Source organism: Macaca thibetana, chromosome 13 (genome assembly GCF_024542745.1).
Source record: "Macaca thibetana thibetana isolate TM-01 chromosome 13, ASM2454274v1, whole genome shotgun sequence".
Taxonomy (NCBI): Eukaryota; Metazoa; Chordata; class Mammalia; order Primates; family Cercopithecidae; genus Macaca; species Macaca thibetana.
Genome location: NC_065590.1, coordinates 16000392 through 16019052, shown reverse-complemented (window position 1 = coordinate 16019052; position 18661 = coordinate 16000392). Strand labels below are relative to the sequence as shown.

Below are 18661 nucleotides of genomic sequence, written 5' to 3'. Positions count from 1 at the left end.
AACTGAACATTACTTAACTATACATTTACAAATGGTTAAGATGGTAAATATTATGTGTATTTTATCACAATAAAAAACTTTTAAAGTATCCATCTATTCCTATTTTCTTTAGTGTTTTTTTAAAATAAGAAATGAGTGTTGAATTTAGCAGAAAGCTTTTCCAGCATCTACAAAAATAATCATGATATGAAGGACTGCTGTTTTTCCATGATTCTTGTATAACCTCTTGACTTTTTAAACTATCTGCATATATTACTTTTATAAGAATATTTAATTTAAAAACTTTGGGGATATAAGTAAAAGAGTACATTAAGAGAAATTTACAGGTTTAGATGTGCTAAGAAAGAAGAAATGCTAACAGTCAATCTTTGGGCAAAATAAGCCCAAACAATGTAAAAGGACTGATATAATCTAGAAGATAAATTGATGAAATAGAAAATTAGTATAAAATAGAATTAAGGAAAGCAAAGTTGGTTCTTTCTAGAGAATAATGTAACTATGAAACTCCAGGCTAATTAATCAAGAAAAACAGAAGGCACAAATAATCAACATAAGGAATAAAGGCCAGGCATGGTGGCTTAGGCCTGTAGTTCCAGCACTTTGGGAGGACAAGGCGGGTGGATCATTTGAGGTCAGGAGTTTGAGTCCAGGCTGGCCAACATGGTGAAACCCTGTCTCTATTAAAAATACAAAAATTACATGCCTGTAATTCCAGCTACTCGGGAGGCTGAGGCAGGAGACTTGCTTGAGCCTGGGAGGCAGAGGTTGTGGTGAGACGAGATCACACCACTGCACTCCAGCTTGGGTGACAGTGAGACCCTGTCTCAAAAAAAAAAAAAAAAAAAAAGGAATAAAAAGGTAAACATAACTACAGATTTTTACAGTTATTAAGATACCATTAATATTATGCCAGATGTCTTCATATAATATTAATGATATTTGAAAACTTCACATTTATATTTAAAAATTTAGTTTATATCAGGAATGTAAGGGTGGATTAGTATTTTTAAATACATAGATATAATCTGTCGCTTTAGCAGAATAAAAAGAAAAACTCTGGTCACATCAAAAAGCATTCCAAAAAAGTCAACATCTCTTCATGATTATAAAACAAAGAAACAAAAAGCCCAATAACTCTTATCAAACTACAATTTGAAGAGAATTTCAGTAACTTGATAGAGTTTCTACCAGAAAATTGCAGGACACATTGTATTCAGTGGGGAAAATATTAACAGCAGTCTCTTTTAAAACCCAGGACAAAAATACACTATCACTGCTTTTATTTCAAATTACATTGCCTCAAAGACTTGAACACAAATGTTCACTGAAGCTTTATTTATAACACTCAAATGTCGATCAACAGATGAATAAACCAGTATATCCATACAAAAGAACACAATTCAGTAATAAAGAGAAGTGTGCTGCTAATACACACATAAAAAAGGGAAGCATCAAAACACCATACTGGGCAAAAGACACAAGAGTGTAGACTATAGAATTCTGCTTATATGAAATTCTACAACAGGCAAAACTAATAGATACTTACTGAAAGAATACTAGTGAATGCCTGAGGTCTGAGAGAAGGAGAATGAGTTGTAGTAAAGTGTCACAGGGAACATTCTGGGGTGATGGAATGTCCTATTTATTGATTGTGGGGGTAGATACATGGTTATACACTCATGTCAAAACTGGTGTCCAAACTCATTGAACTGTATACTCTCCATTTATTTAGATCTTCAGTTTCTCTCAGTTTTGTAATTTTCAGTGTACAAGTGTACACCTTTTAAATTTATTCCTATTTTATTCTGTTTGATGCTACTGAATGAAATTGTTGTTTAAACCTCATGTTTAGATTGTTCATTGGTAGTATGTAGAAACAGAATTTATTTTTATGTATTGATCTTGTTTCCCGAGACTTTGCTGAATTTGTTTATTAACTCTAGTAGGTTTTATTTTGCATGTGTGCATTTAAAATGGGTGCAATTTATTGACTGTTCTGTATACCTCAAAATAGTTAATTGTTAAAAAAAAATATGCAACCCACTGGGGAAAATAATAAAATGTTATCAAAAGACATTTTGAAAGACTACAGACAACAATTAGCCAGGTGTAGTAGCACACACCTGCAGTCCCAGCTACTTGGGAGGCTTAGGTAGGAGGACTGCTTGAGCCCAGGAGTTCGAGGCTAAATTGAGCTATGATTGTGCCACTGCACTCCAGCCTAGGCAACAGAGCAAGACCCTATGTCTAAAAAAAGACTACAGTCAACATATTCATAGATTAAAAGCCTCAATATCACAAAGCTGGCCAGGCAAAGTGGCTCATGCCTGTAATCCCAACACTTTGGGAGGCTGAGGCGAGCAGATCACTTGAGGTCAGGAGTTCGAGACCAGCCGGGCCAACATGGTGAAACTCGGTCTCTACTAAAAATACAAAAATTAGCTGGGCACGGTGGTAGGTGCTTGTAGTCCCAGCTACTCAGGAAGCTGAGGCAGGAGAATCACTTGAATCCAGGAGACAGAAGTTGCAGTGAGCCAAGATCATGCTACTGCTCTCCAGCCTAGACAACAGGGTGAGCATGGTGGCTCATGCCTGTAATCCCAACACTTCGAGAGGCCAAGGCAAGTGGATCACCTGAGGTCAGGAGTTCGAGACCAGCCTGGCCAACATGGTGAAACGCCATCTCTACTAAAAATACAAAAATTAGCCAGGTGTGGTGGCACACACCTGTAATCCCAGCTACTTGGGAAGCTGAGGCAGGAGAATCACTTGAACCCAGGAGGTAGAGGTTGCAGTAAGTTGAGATTATGCCACTGTACTCCAGCCTAGGCAACAGAGTGAGACTCCATCTCAAAAAAAAAAAAAAAAAAAAAAAAGGAAATATTTTTATGATACAGAATTCAAAAGGTTTATAAGATAATACTATAAACAAATTTACACCAACAAAGTAGACAACTTAGATGAAATAGCGAAATTAATAGAAAGATACAAATTACCAAAGCTGTTTTTTTCTAAAAAAGAAAAATCTGAATAAACTTATAACAAGGACAGAAATTGAATCTGTTATGTAAAATCTTCTAATTAAAAAAAAAAAAAGCAGCCAGGTGCGATGGCTCACGCCTGTAATCCCAGCACTTGGGAGGCTGAGGCAGGTAGATCACGAGGTCAGGAGATCGACACCATCCTGGCTAACACGGTGAAACCCTGTCTCTATTAAAAATATAAAAACATTAGCCGGGCATGGTGGTGGGCACCTGTAGTCCCAGCTACTCGGGAGGCTGAGGCAGGAGAATGGCGTGAACCCAGAAGGCGGAGTTTGCAGTGAGCCGAGATTGCACCACTATACTTCAGCCTGCGCACAGAGCAAGACTCCATCTCAAAAATAAATAAATAAATAAATAAAACAAAGAAGCTCAGGCCCAGTTATCTTACTGGTGAATTAAAGGAGAAATAATAACAATTTTTCATGAATTCTCCCAGAAAATAGAGAAAGCTGGAACACCTTTCAACTCATTCTAGGAGGCCAGTATTACCTTGATATGAAAGCCAGAAAAAGACATCACACAAAAAGAAAGCTACGCATGAATACCCCTCATAAACATGAAAAGATGCAAAAATCCTTAATAAAATATTAGCAAATGAAATCCAATAATAAATTATATACAACATGACCAAGTGGGGTGTATCTCAGGAATGTAAGATTTGTTTTACAACTAATATATCATGTGAATAAAGTAAGGGGAAAATTATATGGCTATCTCAACAGATGCAGAGAAATCATTTGATAAAACCCAAGATTCATCCATGATAAAAGTACTCCAAAAACTAGAAATAGGAGAGAACTTCCTTGAACTACAGTATCTATAAAAACCTACAGCTAAAATCATATGTAATGGTGAAAGACTGAATGCTTCTGCCAAATATCAGGACAAAGGCAACATTACCTGCTCTCACTTCTATTTAACCTTGTATAGAAGGTTTCAGCCAGTAAAATCAGGCACAAAAAGAAATGAAAAGCATCTAGTTTAGAAAGGAAGAGGTAGCCAGGAATGGTGGCTCACACCTGTACTCCCAGCACTTTGGGAGGCCAAGGCTGGTGGATCGCCTGAGGTCAGGAGTTTGAGACCAGCCTGGCCAACATGATGAAACCCCATCTCTATTAAAAATACAAAAATTAGCCGGGCGTGGTGGCAGGTGCCTGTAATCCCAGCTACTCGGGAGGCTGAGGCAGGAGAATCACCTGAACCTGGGAGGCGGAGGTTGCAGTGAGCCAAGATCGCGCCATTTGCACTCCAGCCTGGGGGACGAGAGCAAGAATTCATCTCAAAAAAAAAAAGGAAGAGGTAAAACTAAAAAAAAAAAGGAAGAGGTAAAACTATCTTTATTCTCAGATAACATAATCCTACATGCAAATTCCTAAGGAATTCCTAAGGAATACATGCACACACAAAATAAAACCTACTAGAGCTAATAAATGAATACAAAGTCTTGGGAAACAAGATCAACAACAAAAATAAATTATGTTTCTACATACTACCAGTGAACAATCTAAAAACAAAGTTTAAATGGCAATTCCATTCAATAGCATCAAACAGAATATGTAGGAATAAATTAACAAAAAAGTGTACACTGTACACTTGTACAATGAAAATTACAAAACTGAGAGAAACTGAAGATCTAAATAAATGGAGAGACATTCCACGCTCATAGATCAGAATTCTATGTGCAGTTTTCCACAGATTCAATGCAATCCCTATCAAAATCTCGGCATAGGTTTTTTGCAGAAATTTACAAGCTGATCTTAAAACTTATATGGAAAAGCAAAAGATCCAGAGTAGCCAAAACAATCTTTGAAAAGTAGAACAAAGCTAGACAGCTTACACTTCCTTATTTCAAAACTTAGGACAAAGTTATAGTAATCAAGACACTGTGATAGTGTATAAGGACACACATATAGAGGTCAATAGAACACAACTGAGTACAGAAATAAATCCATACATTTATAGTCAGTTGATTTTTGACAAAGGCGTGAAGGCAAGTCAGAGGGAAGGGGCAGTCTTTTTTAAAAATGGTGCTGGTGGCCAGGCACAGTGGCTCACCTTTGTAATCCCAGAACTCTGGAAGTTCAAGGTGGGCAGATCACCTGAGGTCAGGAGTTCAAGACCAGCCTGGCCAACGTGGTGAAAGCCTGTCTCTACTAAAAATACAAAAAGTAGCCAGACGTGCTGGTGCATGCCTATAATTTCAGCTACTCGGGATGCTGAGGCACAAGAATCACTTGAACCTGGGAGGCAGAGGCTGCAGTGAGCCAAGACTGTGCCACTGCACTCCAGTCTGGCAACAGAGTGAGACTCTGTCTCAAAAAAAAAAAAAAAAAAAAGTTCTGGGACAACTGGATATCTATATGTAAAAAAATTTTGCCCTTAACTCACACAATTCCTAAAAATTAACTCAAAATGAATCATAGACATAAACACAAGAGCTAAACCTAGAATATTTTTAGAAGAAAACATAAGAGCAAATCTTGTGACTTTGTGTTAGGCAATGAATTCTGAGATACAACACGGAAAGCATGATCCATAAAAGAAAAAACTGATAAACTGTACAATATCAAAATGAAAACTTTCATGCTTCAAAAGATAACATTAATAAGACAAGCCACAGATTGGGATATTTGCAAATAAAGTATCTAATGAAGGATCTGTATGCAATATATGTAAAGAACCCTAAAACTCAGTACGAAAACAATCTAATTTTAAAATGGGCAGAGATCTAAACTGGCTAATGGCCAATAAGCACATGCAAAGATGTTTATAGTCATTAGAGAAATGAAAATTACAACTACAGTGAGATACAGCGTCACTCCTACTGCAAAAGCTATAATCAAAATGACTGATAGAAACAAGTGTTGCTACAGTAATTAAGATAGTATATGCTGGACCAAAAAAAGACAAATGGAGAACTGACATCCCAGAAACAGACCTTCAGATCTTCACTTGATGGAAACTTGACATATACCAAAAGGGGCATTACAGGTTAGTGGGGGAAAGCAGGCTTTTTAATTAAATAATACTTGGGAGATTGGTTATCCATATGGGAAAAAGGGAACAACAAAAAAAAGAAAGGTATGAGGCCTCTGATACCATTTTTAAAAAGTCAATTACTATTATTTTTTCTTTTCTCCCTAGAGTTATAGTTATACTCTTTTTTCATTCATTCTAACAGTTCCTCCCACATGTAAAGTACAAAAGGTGGAGTACAGTTTCCTTCTCCTTGACTTTGGGCTTGGCCACATGACTTACTTTAGCCAAGTCAATGTGCTGTAAACAGGGCTTTGCCCTCTTGAGTTTCTGCCAACACCATGAGAAGAACATGCCCTAGCTAGCCCACTGGTCCCAGGAAAATTAGATAAGAACTGTCCCAGCAGATCTGCCATATGAAACAGAGCCAACCCAACCAAGGCCAGATGAGATCAGCCAACTCCCAGCCAATCTATATATGCATAAAAAATAAGCACTTTGTGTTATTCACTACTGAGAACCTGGTAGTTGTTTTTGCTAAACACCATTACTGTACCAACTGTTAATACAATTCCCAATGGATTAAAATATAAATGTATAAGGCAAAGCTCCAAAACTTAAAAAAAGAAAGTTAAATTACTTTACAGACTCACGATAGGGAATAATTTCTTAAACGAGACACAAAACATAAAACTAGCCATAAACAAAAAGATTCCCAAAATAAGTAATTCTACTCCCTGAGATGCCTAAAAAAAAAAAGAAAGAAAGAAAAGAAAAGACCGTCCACAAAATGGGAGAAGGCCTGCCACACATAACTCACAAAGAATTATATAAGGAATATATAAAAATCAATGTATAAAGGGCAATCAGACCAATAAAAACATAGGCAAAAGACATTAACAGGCATTTCACCAAAGATGAAACTCAAAAGCCAGTAAGCATAAGAAAAGATGCAAATTAAGTTATGAGATTCTATTTTTACATCCACTAAATTGGTTAAAGTACTGACAATATAAAATATTGGCAAGTATAGAATGACAGGATTTCTTCTACACAGTTTGTAGGAGTATAAACTGGTATAACTACTTGAGAAAAAACTGATATTATATTTTATGATGATATGATTCTACACCTTGGCACATACTGTGGATAACTTGTGCACATTCATACCAAGAGGTATGTATATGGATACTTACAAAAAGAGTTTGTATTTTTAAAAATTGAAAATAACCTAAACATTCACTAATAGAATGACTAAACAACTAACATAAACATAGAATGAAATGTTATATAGGAGTAAAAATGAATGACAGCTGCATGCATCTACATGAATGAATAATGTTGAGTGAAATAGCCATGTCATCAATTAATACAGAGAGTATGATACAGTCTGAATAAAATCCAAACATAAGCAGAACTAAATATATTGTTTTGTGACTTATATGTATTTGGTAAATCTACAAAGAAATACAAGAGAAGAATAAAAATATACCTGATAGACAAGCCCACACAAGGAAGCAGGCTGATGTCGATCCATATAGGTATGTAAATATATCAAATATTTTATAATACTTTTTTACTGGGGGAGGAAGAAGAAAAATACTTCTATTTGAGAACCCTATTGAGGTTGACATGCCAACTTCTGGAGATGTTTAGACAAGAAAAAAAGAAATGTGGTAAATTCTAATTTTACCTTTTTATGTCTATTTTATTTACATGGCTTCTTTTCAGTATCCAAAACCTAATATGAAAAAAAAAATCACATAGTCATTTTTATGCATTCATGTCTAATTCAGGTATACTGTCATACTCATAACTTTCAAATGATTCCAATCAAATTCATCCTAATAATCACCTAATATTATTTACTAATACTACAGGAACTGAAAAACTTATTTTATATATATCACTTTTCCATATCTATTTCATACAAATAAACAACGGAATATTTGGTACAACTTCTAATTCCACATTAACCATTCATATTTTACAACCTAAAAATATCTATAAACAAGCACCTTTGACTTTGTAATATTTGCATATGCTCAAGGGAACATTTTGCCACAAGATCGTATGGTTGGCTTCAAAAGAATCTTTTAAATTTTTATGTATACTTAAATTTTTAAGAGACTAGCTCCAACTAACATGAGAAATGAAAGAATACAAATGGCTGTAACTTTTCAATTACCTTTTCTCACAGACTGCAAGAATATCTGAAAACATTTTGAAATTACTACTTAACTATTATCTGATGTAATTCTAAAATGTTTATAAACCTGTAACTTGTAACTTTCCTTCCAAGAGTCTTTATAACAGGCGTACTGTTTTTCTTATTTGATTTGCTTTGTTTAGCTTAGCTTAGCTATTAAAATGGCTTACACTGAAGATTTTACATCATTCAACTTAAATCAGCAATGAATATACATCTTCCTTTCAGTTACAAGGAAACATATACAAATGAAAAATATTTAAGCTGAATTCTTAAGTTATCAGTCCTAATATATCCCATATGCTAACCTAAGAGGCACTCTCCTTAATTATCTTCAAATTCTCATCCTTAGTTCAAACATATTCCTTAAAAAAGAAAAAACAAAAGATTATTAAAAAGTATACTTACTTTAGCCAACAATTCTTGTGTTTCAGGAGTCAGTGGAGCATGAGAAAACTTGCAATATTCTCCCTGATAACATTTTGTTCCTGTATGGTAAAACTTACAAGGATATTCATGTAACCCAAGTGTTAAGGAAAAGAACAATTTTAATCCAACTGAAATGTTAGTAACTTAATTACTTTATTTTTCCTAAATAAAGACCTTTGTGGCCAGGGGCGGTGGCTCATTCCTGTAATCCCAGCACTTCAGGAGGCTGAGGTGGGCAGATCACTTGAGGCCAGGAATTCAAGACCAACCTAGCCAACATGGCGAAACCTTGCCTCTACTAAAAATACAAAAAAATTAGCTGGGCATGATGGCACAGGCATGCCTGTAATTCCAGTTATTCAGGAGGCTGACGCACCAAAATCATTTGAACCTGGGAGGCGGAGGTTGCAATGAACCAAGATTGTGCCACCGCACTCCAGCCTAGGCAACAGAGCAAAGAAAAAAAAAAAGAAAAGAAAGAAAAGAAAAAGACCTTTCCTACTAGTAGAAACTGGATTTCTCTATTTAAAATATGAGATAATAAATTAACTGGAATACATTAAAAAATCTAATTTTAGAAAGACTACATACATAAATCAAGTTTAACGGCTATCACAGGACATTTTCTTCCTTCATATCCATTCTTATAATAGAGTACAGGCATGTTTCATATATGAAAGGGTATATTTTAAATACCTTGATAAATGTGATCATTTTTAAAGCATTCCTTTGGGGGTGGAGGAATCAAAGTCAAAAACAACATATCTTACAAATCTGGATCCTTTGTACATTAGACTTGTTTACAACAGAATAAATCTATATAACTTCAATATTGTTTTCTAGGAAAACAATCCTCAAATTACATTTTGATACTCCTTATACTGAATGCCTGAAGAAAAAAAAATTTCGTGATAACTAAAGGTGCTGTTAACCTAAAATGTTTATATTCCATGTTTTTATAACTTGTCTGTGCCATTTGCACTGAAGAGCTAAGGCTATTCTACAAATTAAGGGACAATTAATTTCTACACAGTACAGAATACACAGAAAACAGGTACTCCCAAATTACATAATCCCTGCCTTTTTATGAAGTAGCTTATTTGAACATAGATTCAATTAGTCAGTGCCACAGTAGAAATTGTGATATTCTTTCTGGGACTTGAAGAGGTCTCATGGACCCTCTATATCACCCATGTTGAGCAGAAAGAATCATCATTTGAGAGATTTTCTAAAGAATTCCTCTTTTCTTGCTTATGAAAAAAATCCATGTACAATTTAATCACTTTGATACTAAGTTGGACTTGAATACTATCATCTTGGTATAGCTAAAACACTGGTTTCATTAAAAATTTTGCACATTTAAAATGTTCATGTAAATATTTATAAAGAATAAAGTCACGATATCTTGTGATAAAGGATATTATGCAAATACAGACAGTTTTCACCTCTGGTACAATATCCTTGTACATAAAACTTACACATTTCCTTTTTCTTCTCTATCTCTGCATCATGATCAAATTTACACTGGTCTCCCTAAGCCAAAAGAAGGAGCAAGGAAAAGCCATTATTTCCCATAGTCATTATGATTTAATTCCCACCAAACTTTAAATAAGCAAACGATTCCAGAAAGAACCAAAGTCTTAGAGGTAGCACATTCTAATGGTTAATAAATTATAACCACATCACATATATTTGATTAAAATTCTCTTAAGTCCCAAACATTTTTAAACACAAAGCATTTTTAAAAATTATCGGTGGCCCACGCCTATAATCCCAGCACTTTGGGAGGCCGAGGTGGGCAGATCACGAGGTCAGGAGATCGAGACCATCCTGGTTAACACAGTGAAACCCCATCTCTACTAAAAATACAAAAAAATCAGCTAGGAGTGGTGGCAAGCGTCTGTAGCCCCAGTTACTCGGGAGGCTGAGGCAGGAGAATGGCATGAACCCGGGAGGTGGAGCTTGAAGTGAGCCGATATTGCACCACTGCACTCCAGCCTGGGTGACAGAGCGAGACTCTGTCTCAAAACAACAAGAACAACAACAACAACAAACCCAAAAAATTATCTGACTTAGGTGATCCACCCGCATCGGCCTCCCAAAGTGCTGGGATTACTGGCCTGGCTACTTTTTTAAACATAAAAGAATACTTCACTAAAAAAGAAAAATTATCTTTTTTCTTTTTGAGACAGAGTCTTGCTCTGTCGCCCAGGCTGGAGTGCAGTGGCTCAATCACAGCTTACTGCAGCCTTCACCTCCCAGATTCAAACGATTCTCCTGCCTCAGCCTCCCGAGTAGCTGGGACTACAGACATGTGCTACCACATCTGGCTAATTTTTGTAGAGACAGAGTTTCACCATGTTGGCCAGGCTGGTCTTGAACTCCTGACTCAGGTGATCCACCCACCTTGGCCTCCCAAAGTGTTGGGATTACAGGCTTGGCTACTTTTTTAAACATGAAAGAATACTTCACTAAAATTTTCTAACTGAATTTTTTCCAGAATGAAACAGCTTTAAAAACCTAAAGGTATGAATTAGATAAGTATCAAACAGAAAGAGCAGTTTTACATTTTAGTAGATTTTTGCTTACACATTTTTATACCTTAATACATTTCCTTTCAAGAAAATATTTACAAATTTGTTTTCCCTTGCGTTCCACTGTATGTTGGTTGATGAATGCCTGACTCAAATGCTGCTGCTTCTCTTTAGGTTTACCATCCTTTAAAAACAAAAACAAAAAAACTAAATGTAAGAAACAGAAAATTAAATATTTTATTCTGTTACACAAAATTATTTAAACCAACTTCAAAGCCTTAAAGGGTGATTCTTCTAAATTGGCCTTCATATGTAATATTTGGATTTCGGTACACCAGTTTAAAAATGAATGTTTTGTCAGTTTCAACAGCATTCCATCATTGAATATCAGTGTTTGTATTGATTTGTATATTTTATTATACATTACCCTTATTTTGTAAAACTGAATGAAAAAAAAATTTTAAATGGGCCAGACGCAGTGGCTCACACCTGTAATCCCAGCACTTTGAGAGGCTGAGGTGGGTGGACCACTTGAGGTCAGGAGTTCGAGACCAGCCTGGCCAACATAGTGAAACCTCATCTCTACTAAAATACAAAAATTAGCCGCGCATGGTGGCAGATGCCTGAAATCTTAGCTACTCTGGAGGCTGAGGCAGGAGCATCTCTTGAACCCAGGAGGCGGAGGTTGCAGTAAACCGAGATTGCACCACTGCACTCCAGCCTGGGCAACAGAACAAGACTCCGTCTCAGGGAGAAAAAAAAATTTTTTTTTTTAAAAAGTGATAATATTTATGATTAAAAAATGAAGTCTAAGAACAAAGATCTTTAGAGCGATAGAAACAAAGATGGAAATCAGAGTGAACCAAAAGCAGTAGAATCTATAGTTTCAATGAGATGCTCACTGGGTGTGAGTTGAGCACACTTATCAGCCCAAATTAACAAATACAAGTAGCAATACACCATCAAAGATGGTGATAAAGGTATAAAAGGAGATTTTCATATTAAAAAAAGGAAGGAGATTTTATAATGCATTTAAGCTCTTCAGAAACATAAGGTAATTTTTACATGTTAACTTATGCTACAGCTTATAGCTTCTGTATACCAAATTTCTGAATACAGTCTTAGGAATACAGTATGTACAAACAAGGGAGCTGACTGTACAGTCATTTACAATAATGTCAAATTTCCACTTAGCACCATCAAATTTACGTCTTATAAATATCTGCCAGTTTAAATCTTTTGTTTTATTTGGTAATGTTACTAAATTCTACTATGTATGTTTAGAATTTATTCCTTGTGTAGGAGGGCTGTCAGCTTTGGCTGAATAATCATTTGAGCCATGTAAATCAAATCAAAGAGAATAATGACAGGGTGTTGGGAAACAAAAATCCTAGTCCTGGCTCGGCCCTGTGTGACTATGGGTAGTTATCTGAACCATAGGGCTTCAGATTCCTCATTCATAAAATATGGAGGCGGGGGATAGACTGTATATAAATGCTTTTCAATCTAGAATATTTGGCATTTCTAATATTTTACCACCCTTTACCCTTGTCCCCTATAACCAAGTGTAATAAAAAAGGTTGCCATCCAGTTAAAAGCCCTCAGAAAAGTGGAATCCAGAAAAGGTACTTATTATTCTACCCTGATTACATCTACAGACCAAGGAAAAGGAACTTCTAAAAAACAAAATCAAAATATAGGAAGGTGGGGAGATTTGGTAAGGCCAATGCTCAGAAATATTCATTTTTAATTTCCAGAAGGAGCCAGGATGAGGGACTTTAGATAGTAAAAAATTTGTAAGACTCAGTGACCTTTGAAATGCCTCATGACTATTTGATCTTCTCTGGCTTCCCATTTTTCCGGAGTCATTGATAGTATAAAAAAAAAAAAAAAAAAAAAAAAAAAAATCAAGGAGCCTAGGCTGGCCACAGTGGCTCATGACTATAATCCCAGCACTTAGGGAGGTGGCGGGTGGTGGGAGCCGAGGCAGGTGGATCACCTGAGGTCAGGAGTTCAAGACCAGCCTGGCCAACATGGCAAAACCCTGTCTCTACTAAAAATACAAAAATTAGCTGGGCGTGGTGGCATGCACCTGTAGTCCCATCTATCAGGAGGCTGAGGCAGGAGAATCGCTTGAACCCAGGAGGTGAAGGTTGCAGTGAGCCAAGATTACAACAGCCTGGGTAACAAGGCAAGATTCCATCTCAAAATAATAATAATAATAATAATAAAAATCAAGGAGCTTGTGTGCATATATTCAGGAACAATAGTGAGAACACTAAGGCTTAAAAGTAGTGTTGGCAGCTAATTAGTGGGAAAAAGCAAGCTGCAATAAGAAGGAAGAACATGGAGAACCCAGTGATAGTAAAAGGACATCTTCATCTGAAAACTCTGATTCTGTAGGATGCTTCCACCTCTCCATATCACACAGCACTTCTTGTCACTGAAGTGTAAGATAAAGTCCAAAAGCATGCAGGGGCCAGGAATTCCTAGAAGCATATGTTCTTATACCTCTTCCTGTGAGCCACTGTTCCTCAGCAAAGCATTTGATCCTTTGTTTCCAGTGCCAGGCCGTTTTCGCTTCATTTTCTTCTGTTTGCCGTTTTTGTGACCAGCTTTAAGATTTTTATTTTTTTGTTTAGCAGCTAAAAGTAAAAAATTAATTTAAAAAATGACAAAGTTACAATAGCAGTTTACTTTTAAGAAGTACGGGGCCAGGTGCAGTGGCTCATGTCTGTAATCCCAGCTCTTTGGGAGGCTGAGGCAGAAGGACTGCTCAAGGCTAGGAGTTCAAGGCCAGCCTAAGCGTTCAAGGGCAGCCTAGGCAGCCTAGAGATCTTGTCTCTACAAAAACTTAGCTGGGTGTGGTGGGTGCACGCCTGTAGTCCAGCTACTCTGGGACTATAGGCTAAGGCAGGAGGATTGCTTGAGCCAAGGAGTTCAAGGTTACAGTGAGCTATGACCGCACCGCTGCACTCCAGCCTGGGCAACAGAGTGAGACCTGTCTCCAAACAAACGGAAAAAAGAAGTGTGATTTACAATAATTGAGGAAACTTCTCTAAGCCTCAATAAGTGAAAACTGGCATGATACTGACCAGTCTTTCTAGAAGCTCTGGGATTAAGGGACCAAGAAGAGAATTATGATAATACACCCTGGATTCTTTAAAAATATATAAGGTATTATCAAGAAAAAAGTAAGATAATAAAATCAGTCTTACAAGCTCTAAGGCAGATCCTTTTGAAGTGTTCAGAGTATGATGGATCTAATTAGGAACTGTAACAGTAAAAGCTTTAAGTGTTTAAAATGACCTCATATATTACTGTCAGATTTTTCACTGAAAACATTTTAAATAGATTAAGTTTTTATTTATTTATCTATCCATCCCTGCATTTATCCATCCATCCTGCAATGGCATAATCACAGCTTACTGGAGCCTTGAACTCCTGGGCTCACAAAAAAATGACAGCATTAAAATTTTAATTTTTTTTTTTTTTTTTGAGACAGAGTCTTGCTCTATTGTCCAGGTTGGACTGCACTGTGTGATCTCGGCTCACTGCAACCTCTGCCTCCTGGGCTCAAGTGATTCTTGTGTCTCAGCCTCCAGAATAGCTAGGATTACAGGCGTGTGCCACCGTACCCTGCTACTTTTTTTATTTTTAGTAGAGACAGGGTTTCACCATGTTGGCCAGGCTAGTCTCGAACTCCTGACCTCAAGTGATCCACCCGCCTTGGCCTTCCAAAGTACTGGGATTACAGGCGTGAGCCACCATGCCTGGCCAAAAATTTCATTTATAATTGCCATTTACCCTCATATTTATGGCTAAATCTCATTTTAGTAATCCAGAAGAATATATTTCTGAGTTACAGTCTGACATACAACCATTCCAGTCAATTCCTCTTTAAATGACAATAATACAAACAGGCTATCCTATCCTTCATACATGCAGAGGCCAGGGCTTTAGCATTCTCCCTTTAGAAATAGACATGGCCTTTGATAACCCGCCTCCATCCTCCATCCTCCTACAAACTGAGCATTTAATGCACCAAGTGGCCAGGTCTCAGATGAGGTCTCTGGCCATGCAAGCTCATGTCTGGTATAAATATCCATGAAAACCACAGTCTTACCATGAGAGAAAGTGCAAGGAAAAATCCTCTGTCCATATATGGACAACTGTGACTGCTTCTCTAGATAAACTTTAAATGATAAAATAGTTTGACTCTTACCCTGTGGGGTATCTTTTACTCCTTCTTTCTTTGTAGATTCTTCAGGTTGTGCAGCATTTGCCATTTCTCTGGCTTGTATGTACTGTTGAAGCTCTTTGGCAAAATTATCTTCTGATTCCTGACCGCAGGTATCATTATCACTATACACATCATAGTCCTTACTTCTTGATTTTCTATGCAGCGAACTTTTTGGTGATACTGCAGAGTTTCCAAAGTGCCTAAACTAAGTAAAAATTAAAACTTCAATTTTAAAAACCTAGCATGATTCAAAACAATCTGGCCATACAGAAGAAACAAGATTGGCTATGAACTGGTCATTGTTGAAGTTGGGTAATAGGTACATGGGGTTCATATACTATTCTCTCCACTCATATATTTGAACATTTCCAGAATTAAAAACAAACTAACAAACCACTATGACATATCTATCCTTAAAGATGATTTGAGGGAAGATTCTAAATTTGTACATTGTATGCATTTAACTGAATTAAACGTCTAAACCCCCAAATCTTAATTATTTGCTGTGAGAGGATTACAGTATTACAGTTCACACATTACATTTCTGCCTTTGCATTGACAGTACTTTTAAATGTCTTCAATAACTTATCATTTTGTAAAACACCAAGTAAACTGTAATGGTCCATATGAAAACCCACTTACACTTAAGATACATCTAAGTTACCAAAGCCTAGTCTTTCTCCTATAACCACAGGAGTGGTAGCAACAATGATGACAAGGAATAAAGAACTACCCTGTTCTCTATAATCGAGTTAACTTCACTTTCAGAAAGTTTCCTAACTCTGTTGTTGCAAGTGCCCACGGAAGGGTGAAGAACCCAGGCCCAAGCTGATCATAGGAGCATAAAAATTTTCAGGTATTGGTTACACTAACACAGGGATATTAAACTAGAGGAGCCCACGGATCAAAGGGCTCTTATTCTGATGTCAGGAAGAAATGGCATGCCTATCATTACAGTGGACAATGATTCTGTTTCAAAGCATACTTTGGGGTCTGGTCCCTTATTTGCTTTCACATGATAACTAAGAAGCAAACTCAAAACAAACAAACAAAAAACAAAACAGAAGACTCCCTATTATAAAATATATTAGGTGGTCCGATTTAACAGTTTACTTTTTTTTTTCTTTTTTGATGGAGTCTCACTCTATTGCCCAGGCTGGAGTGCACTGGCACGATCCTGGCTCACTGCAACCTCTGTCTCCCAGGCTCAAGCGATTCCCTTGCCTCAGCCTCCCGAGTAGCTGGGACTATAGGTGTGTACCACCATGCCCAGCTAATTTTTGTATTTTTGGTAGAGATGGGGTTTCACCATATTGGCCAGGGTGGTCTCGAACTGCTAACCTCAAGTGATCCGCCTGCCTTGGCCTCCCAAAGTGCTGGGATTACAGTCATGAACCACCGTGCCTGGCAATAGTTTACTTCTGATGTTTAACTTCAAAGTTAGGAGTTGTTCCACCAGAGGATTAATTATAAGCCTAGAAAATGAACTTGCTCCCTGCTTAAAGAATCCAAACAAGCTGAGGAAGTTTCTTGATCTGACAATGGCCTCAATTATACCTTATCTTCACTACAACAGACAAGACTACCAACCAATCTAATATCTTCGGGCCACCAAACTTCTTGTCTCCAAGTCTTCAAGAAAGAGTGCCTTTTTCCCAATAACACCATAGAATAAACTTGTAAATATAACTTCTGGACTGATAGATCAGGGGTTGGCAAACTTTCAGCTTCACTACCTGTTTCTGTAAATACAGTTTTACTGTAACACCAATTACATCCATTCATTTACATACTGTCTTAGTTGTGACAGAGACAACATGGCCTACAAAGGTGAAAAGATTCACTAACTGATCCTTTATGAAAAGGTTGGCTGACTCCTGTGATAGATTATGTTTACCTTGGTTTTGGCCTTTAATTTTATTTAGTAGGAATGGGGGAACCAAAAAGATTATTCAGTATGTATTTAAAAACGACTATTATTATGTACTGAATTCTATCAGTCAAAGGTTGTGGAAATTTTTTTTGTCTCCTTCATTATATAAGTACCTACATAACATCCTCAATTTTGCTTCTTGGCTTAAAAATCTAAAATATTTATTGTCTTGTCCTTTATAGAAAATGCTTACCAATCCCTGATCTACAGAACATAACAAAAAAGCAAGAAAATGACTGAAAAACAGATCCAGAAGAAGCAACCATCATTTGAGAAAAAGAACTCGAAAATTAAAAAATACACAAAGATATTCAAAATGTATTCAAAAACAATGTTAGCCATCAAAACAAGAATAAGATCTCAGTTAAATTGTAATTTATGAAATGATGATAAATAGAAACAGCGGAAATATCTTGGGATACAAAGAAAAAAGAGATAAAAAGTAAGAGATCTGTCTCATATAAAAGGATGTAAGTAAATAATCTCACCACAATAGCACTAAGCAGAATAAAAAAAGATTCACAATCTCATAGAATTAAGAATGCCAAGAATGAAGAGAAGAGCCTTAAAGCTTCCAGAGAAAACGGGATACTTACAAAGATATTAGAATGAAATTGGTAAGACTTCACCTTTGTAACACTGGATAGTAGAAGACAAAGGAGCAGTAACCTCAAACTTAATCCTATTTCAGCCAAACTATCTATCAACAATGAGGATAAATTCAAGATATTCTCAGAAATGTGAACAAGAACTCAAAAAATCTGTCTTCCATGCATCCCTACATATGTGTGTATGCCAACCACTGAGAAACCAACAGCCAGAAAATGATACTTTAAAAAAATTATTCACAATAGTTTCATTAAACACTTAGCAATAAATATAACAAAAGGTATATAAGATGTGAGAGATCTACAAAGAAAGTTATAGGAATATCTTATTTTAATGTCCTTCATTTTACCGTGTGTCACAAATAACGCATTTCTTTACAAATTGAAGGTCTGTGGCAACCCTGCGTTGAACAAGTCTGTTGGCACCATTTTTCGAAAAGCATGTGCTCACTGTGTCTGTGCTACATTTTGATAATTCTCGCAATATTTCAAACTTTTTTGTTATTACTATATCTATTACAGTGATCTGTGATCAGTGGTCTTTGATGTTAATATTGTAATTTTTTAATTTTATTTTTATTATTATTTTTTTTTGAGACGGAGTCTTGCTCTGTCGCCCAGGCTCGAGTGCAATGGCACAATCTCGGCTCACTGCAAGCTCCGCCTCCTGGGTTCATGCCATTCT

At 36.5% G+C, this 18661-nt stretch overlaps 2 protein-coding genes across 3 annotated transcripts in view; one reads left to right on the top strand and one right to left on the bottom strand.

The window, feature by feature from the left end:
- Positions 1-18661, top strand: part of ZC3H6 (zinc finger CCCH-type containing 6) — a 155719-nt gene that overhangs the window by 41312 nt on the left and 95746 nt on the right. The gene's annotated exons all lie outside the window — the stretch shown is intronic.
- ZC3H8 (zinc finger CCCH-type containing 8) overlaps positions 1-18661 on the bottom strand; it is a 37061-nt gene that overhangs the window by 7534 nt on the left and 10866 nt on the right. The window contains exons 3-9 of one of the 2 annotated variants that reach the window (XR_007718586.1): positions 15418-15640; positions 13704-13837; positions 11260-11376; positions 10080-10191; positions 8638-8747; positions 7714-7761; positions 700-819 (exon numbers count right to left, since the gene is read on the bottom strand). Coding sequence is in view for 1 of the 2 variants with exons in the window: in XM_050753107.1 (XP_050609064.1) it covers positions 7729-7761; positions 8638-8747; positions 10080-10191; positions 11260-11376; positions 13704-13837; positions 15418-15640 (729 nt within the window). In the remaining variant the exon portion in view is untranslated. The remainder of the gene's footprint in view (positions 1-699; positions 820-7713; positions 7762-8637; positions 8748-10079; positions 10192-11259; positions 11377-13703; positions 13838-15417; positions 15641-18661) is intronic. The other variant, XM_050753107.1, reaches the window with a different exon arrangement.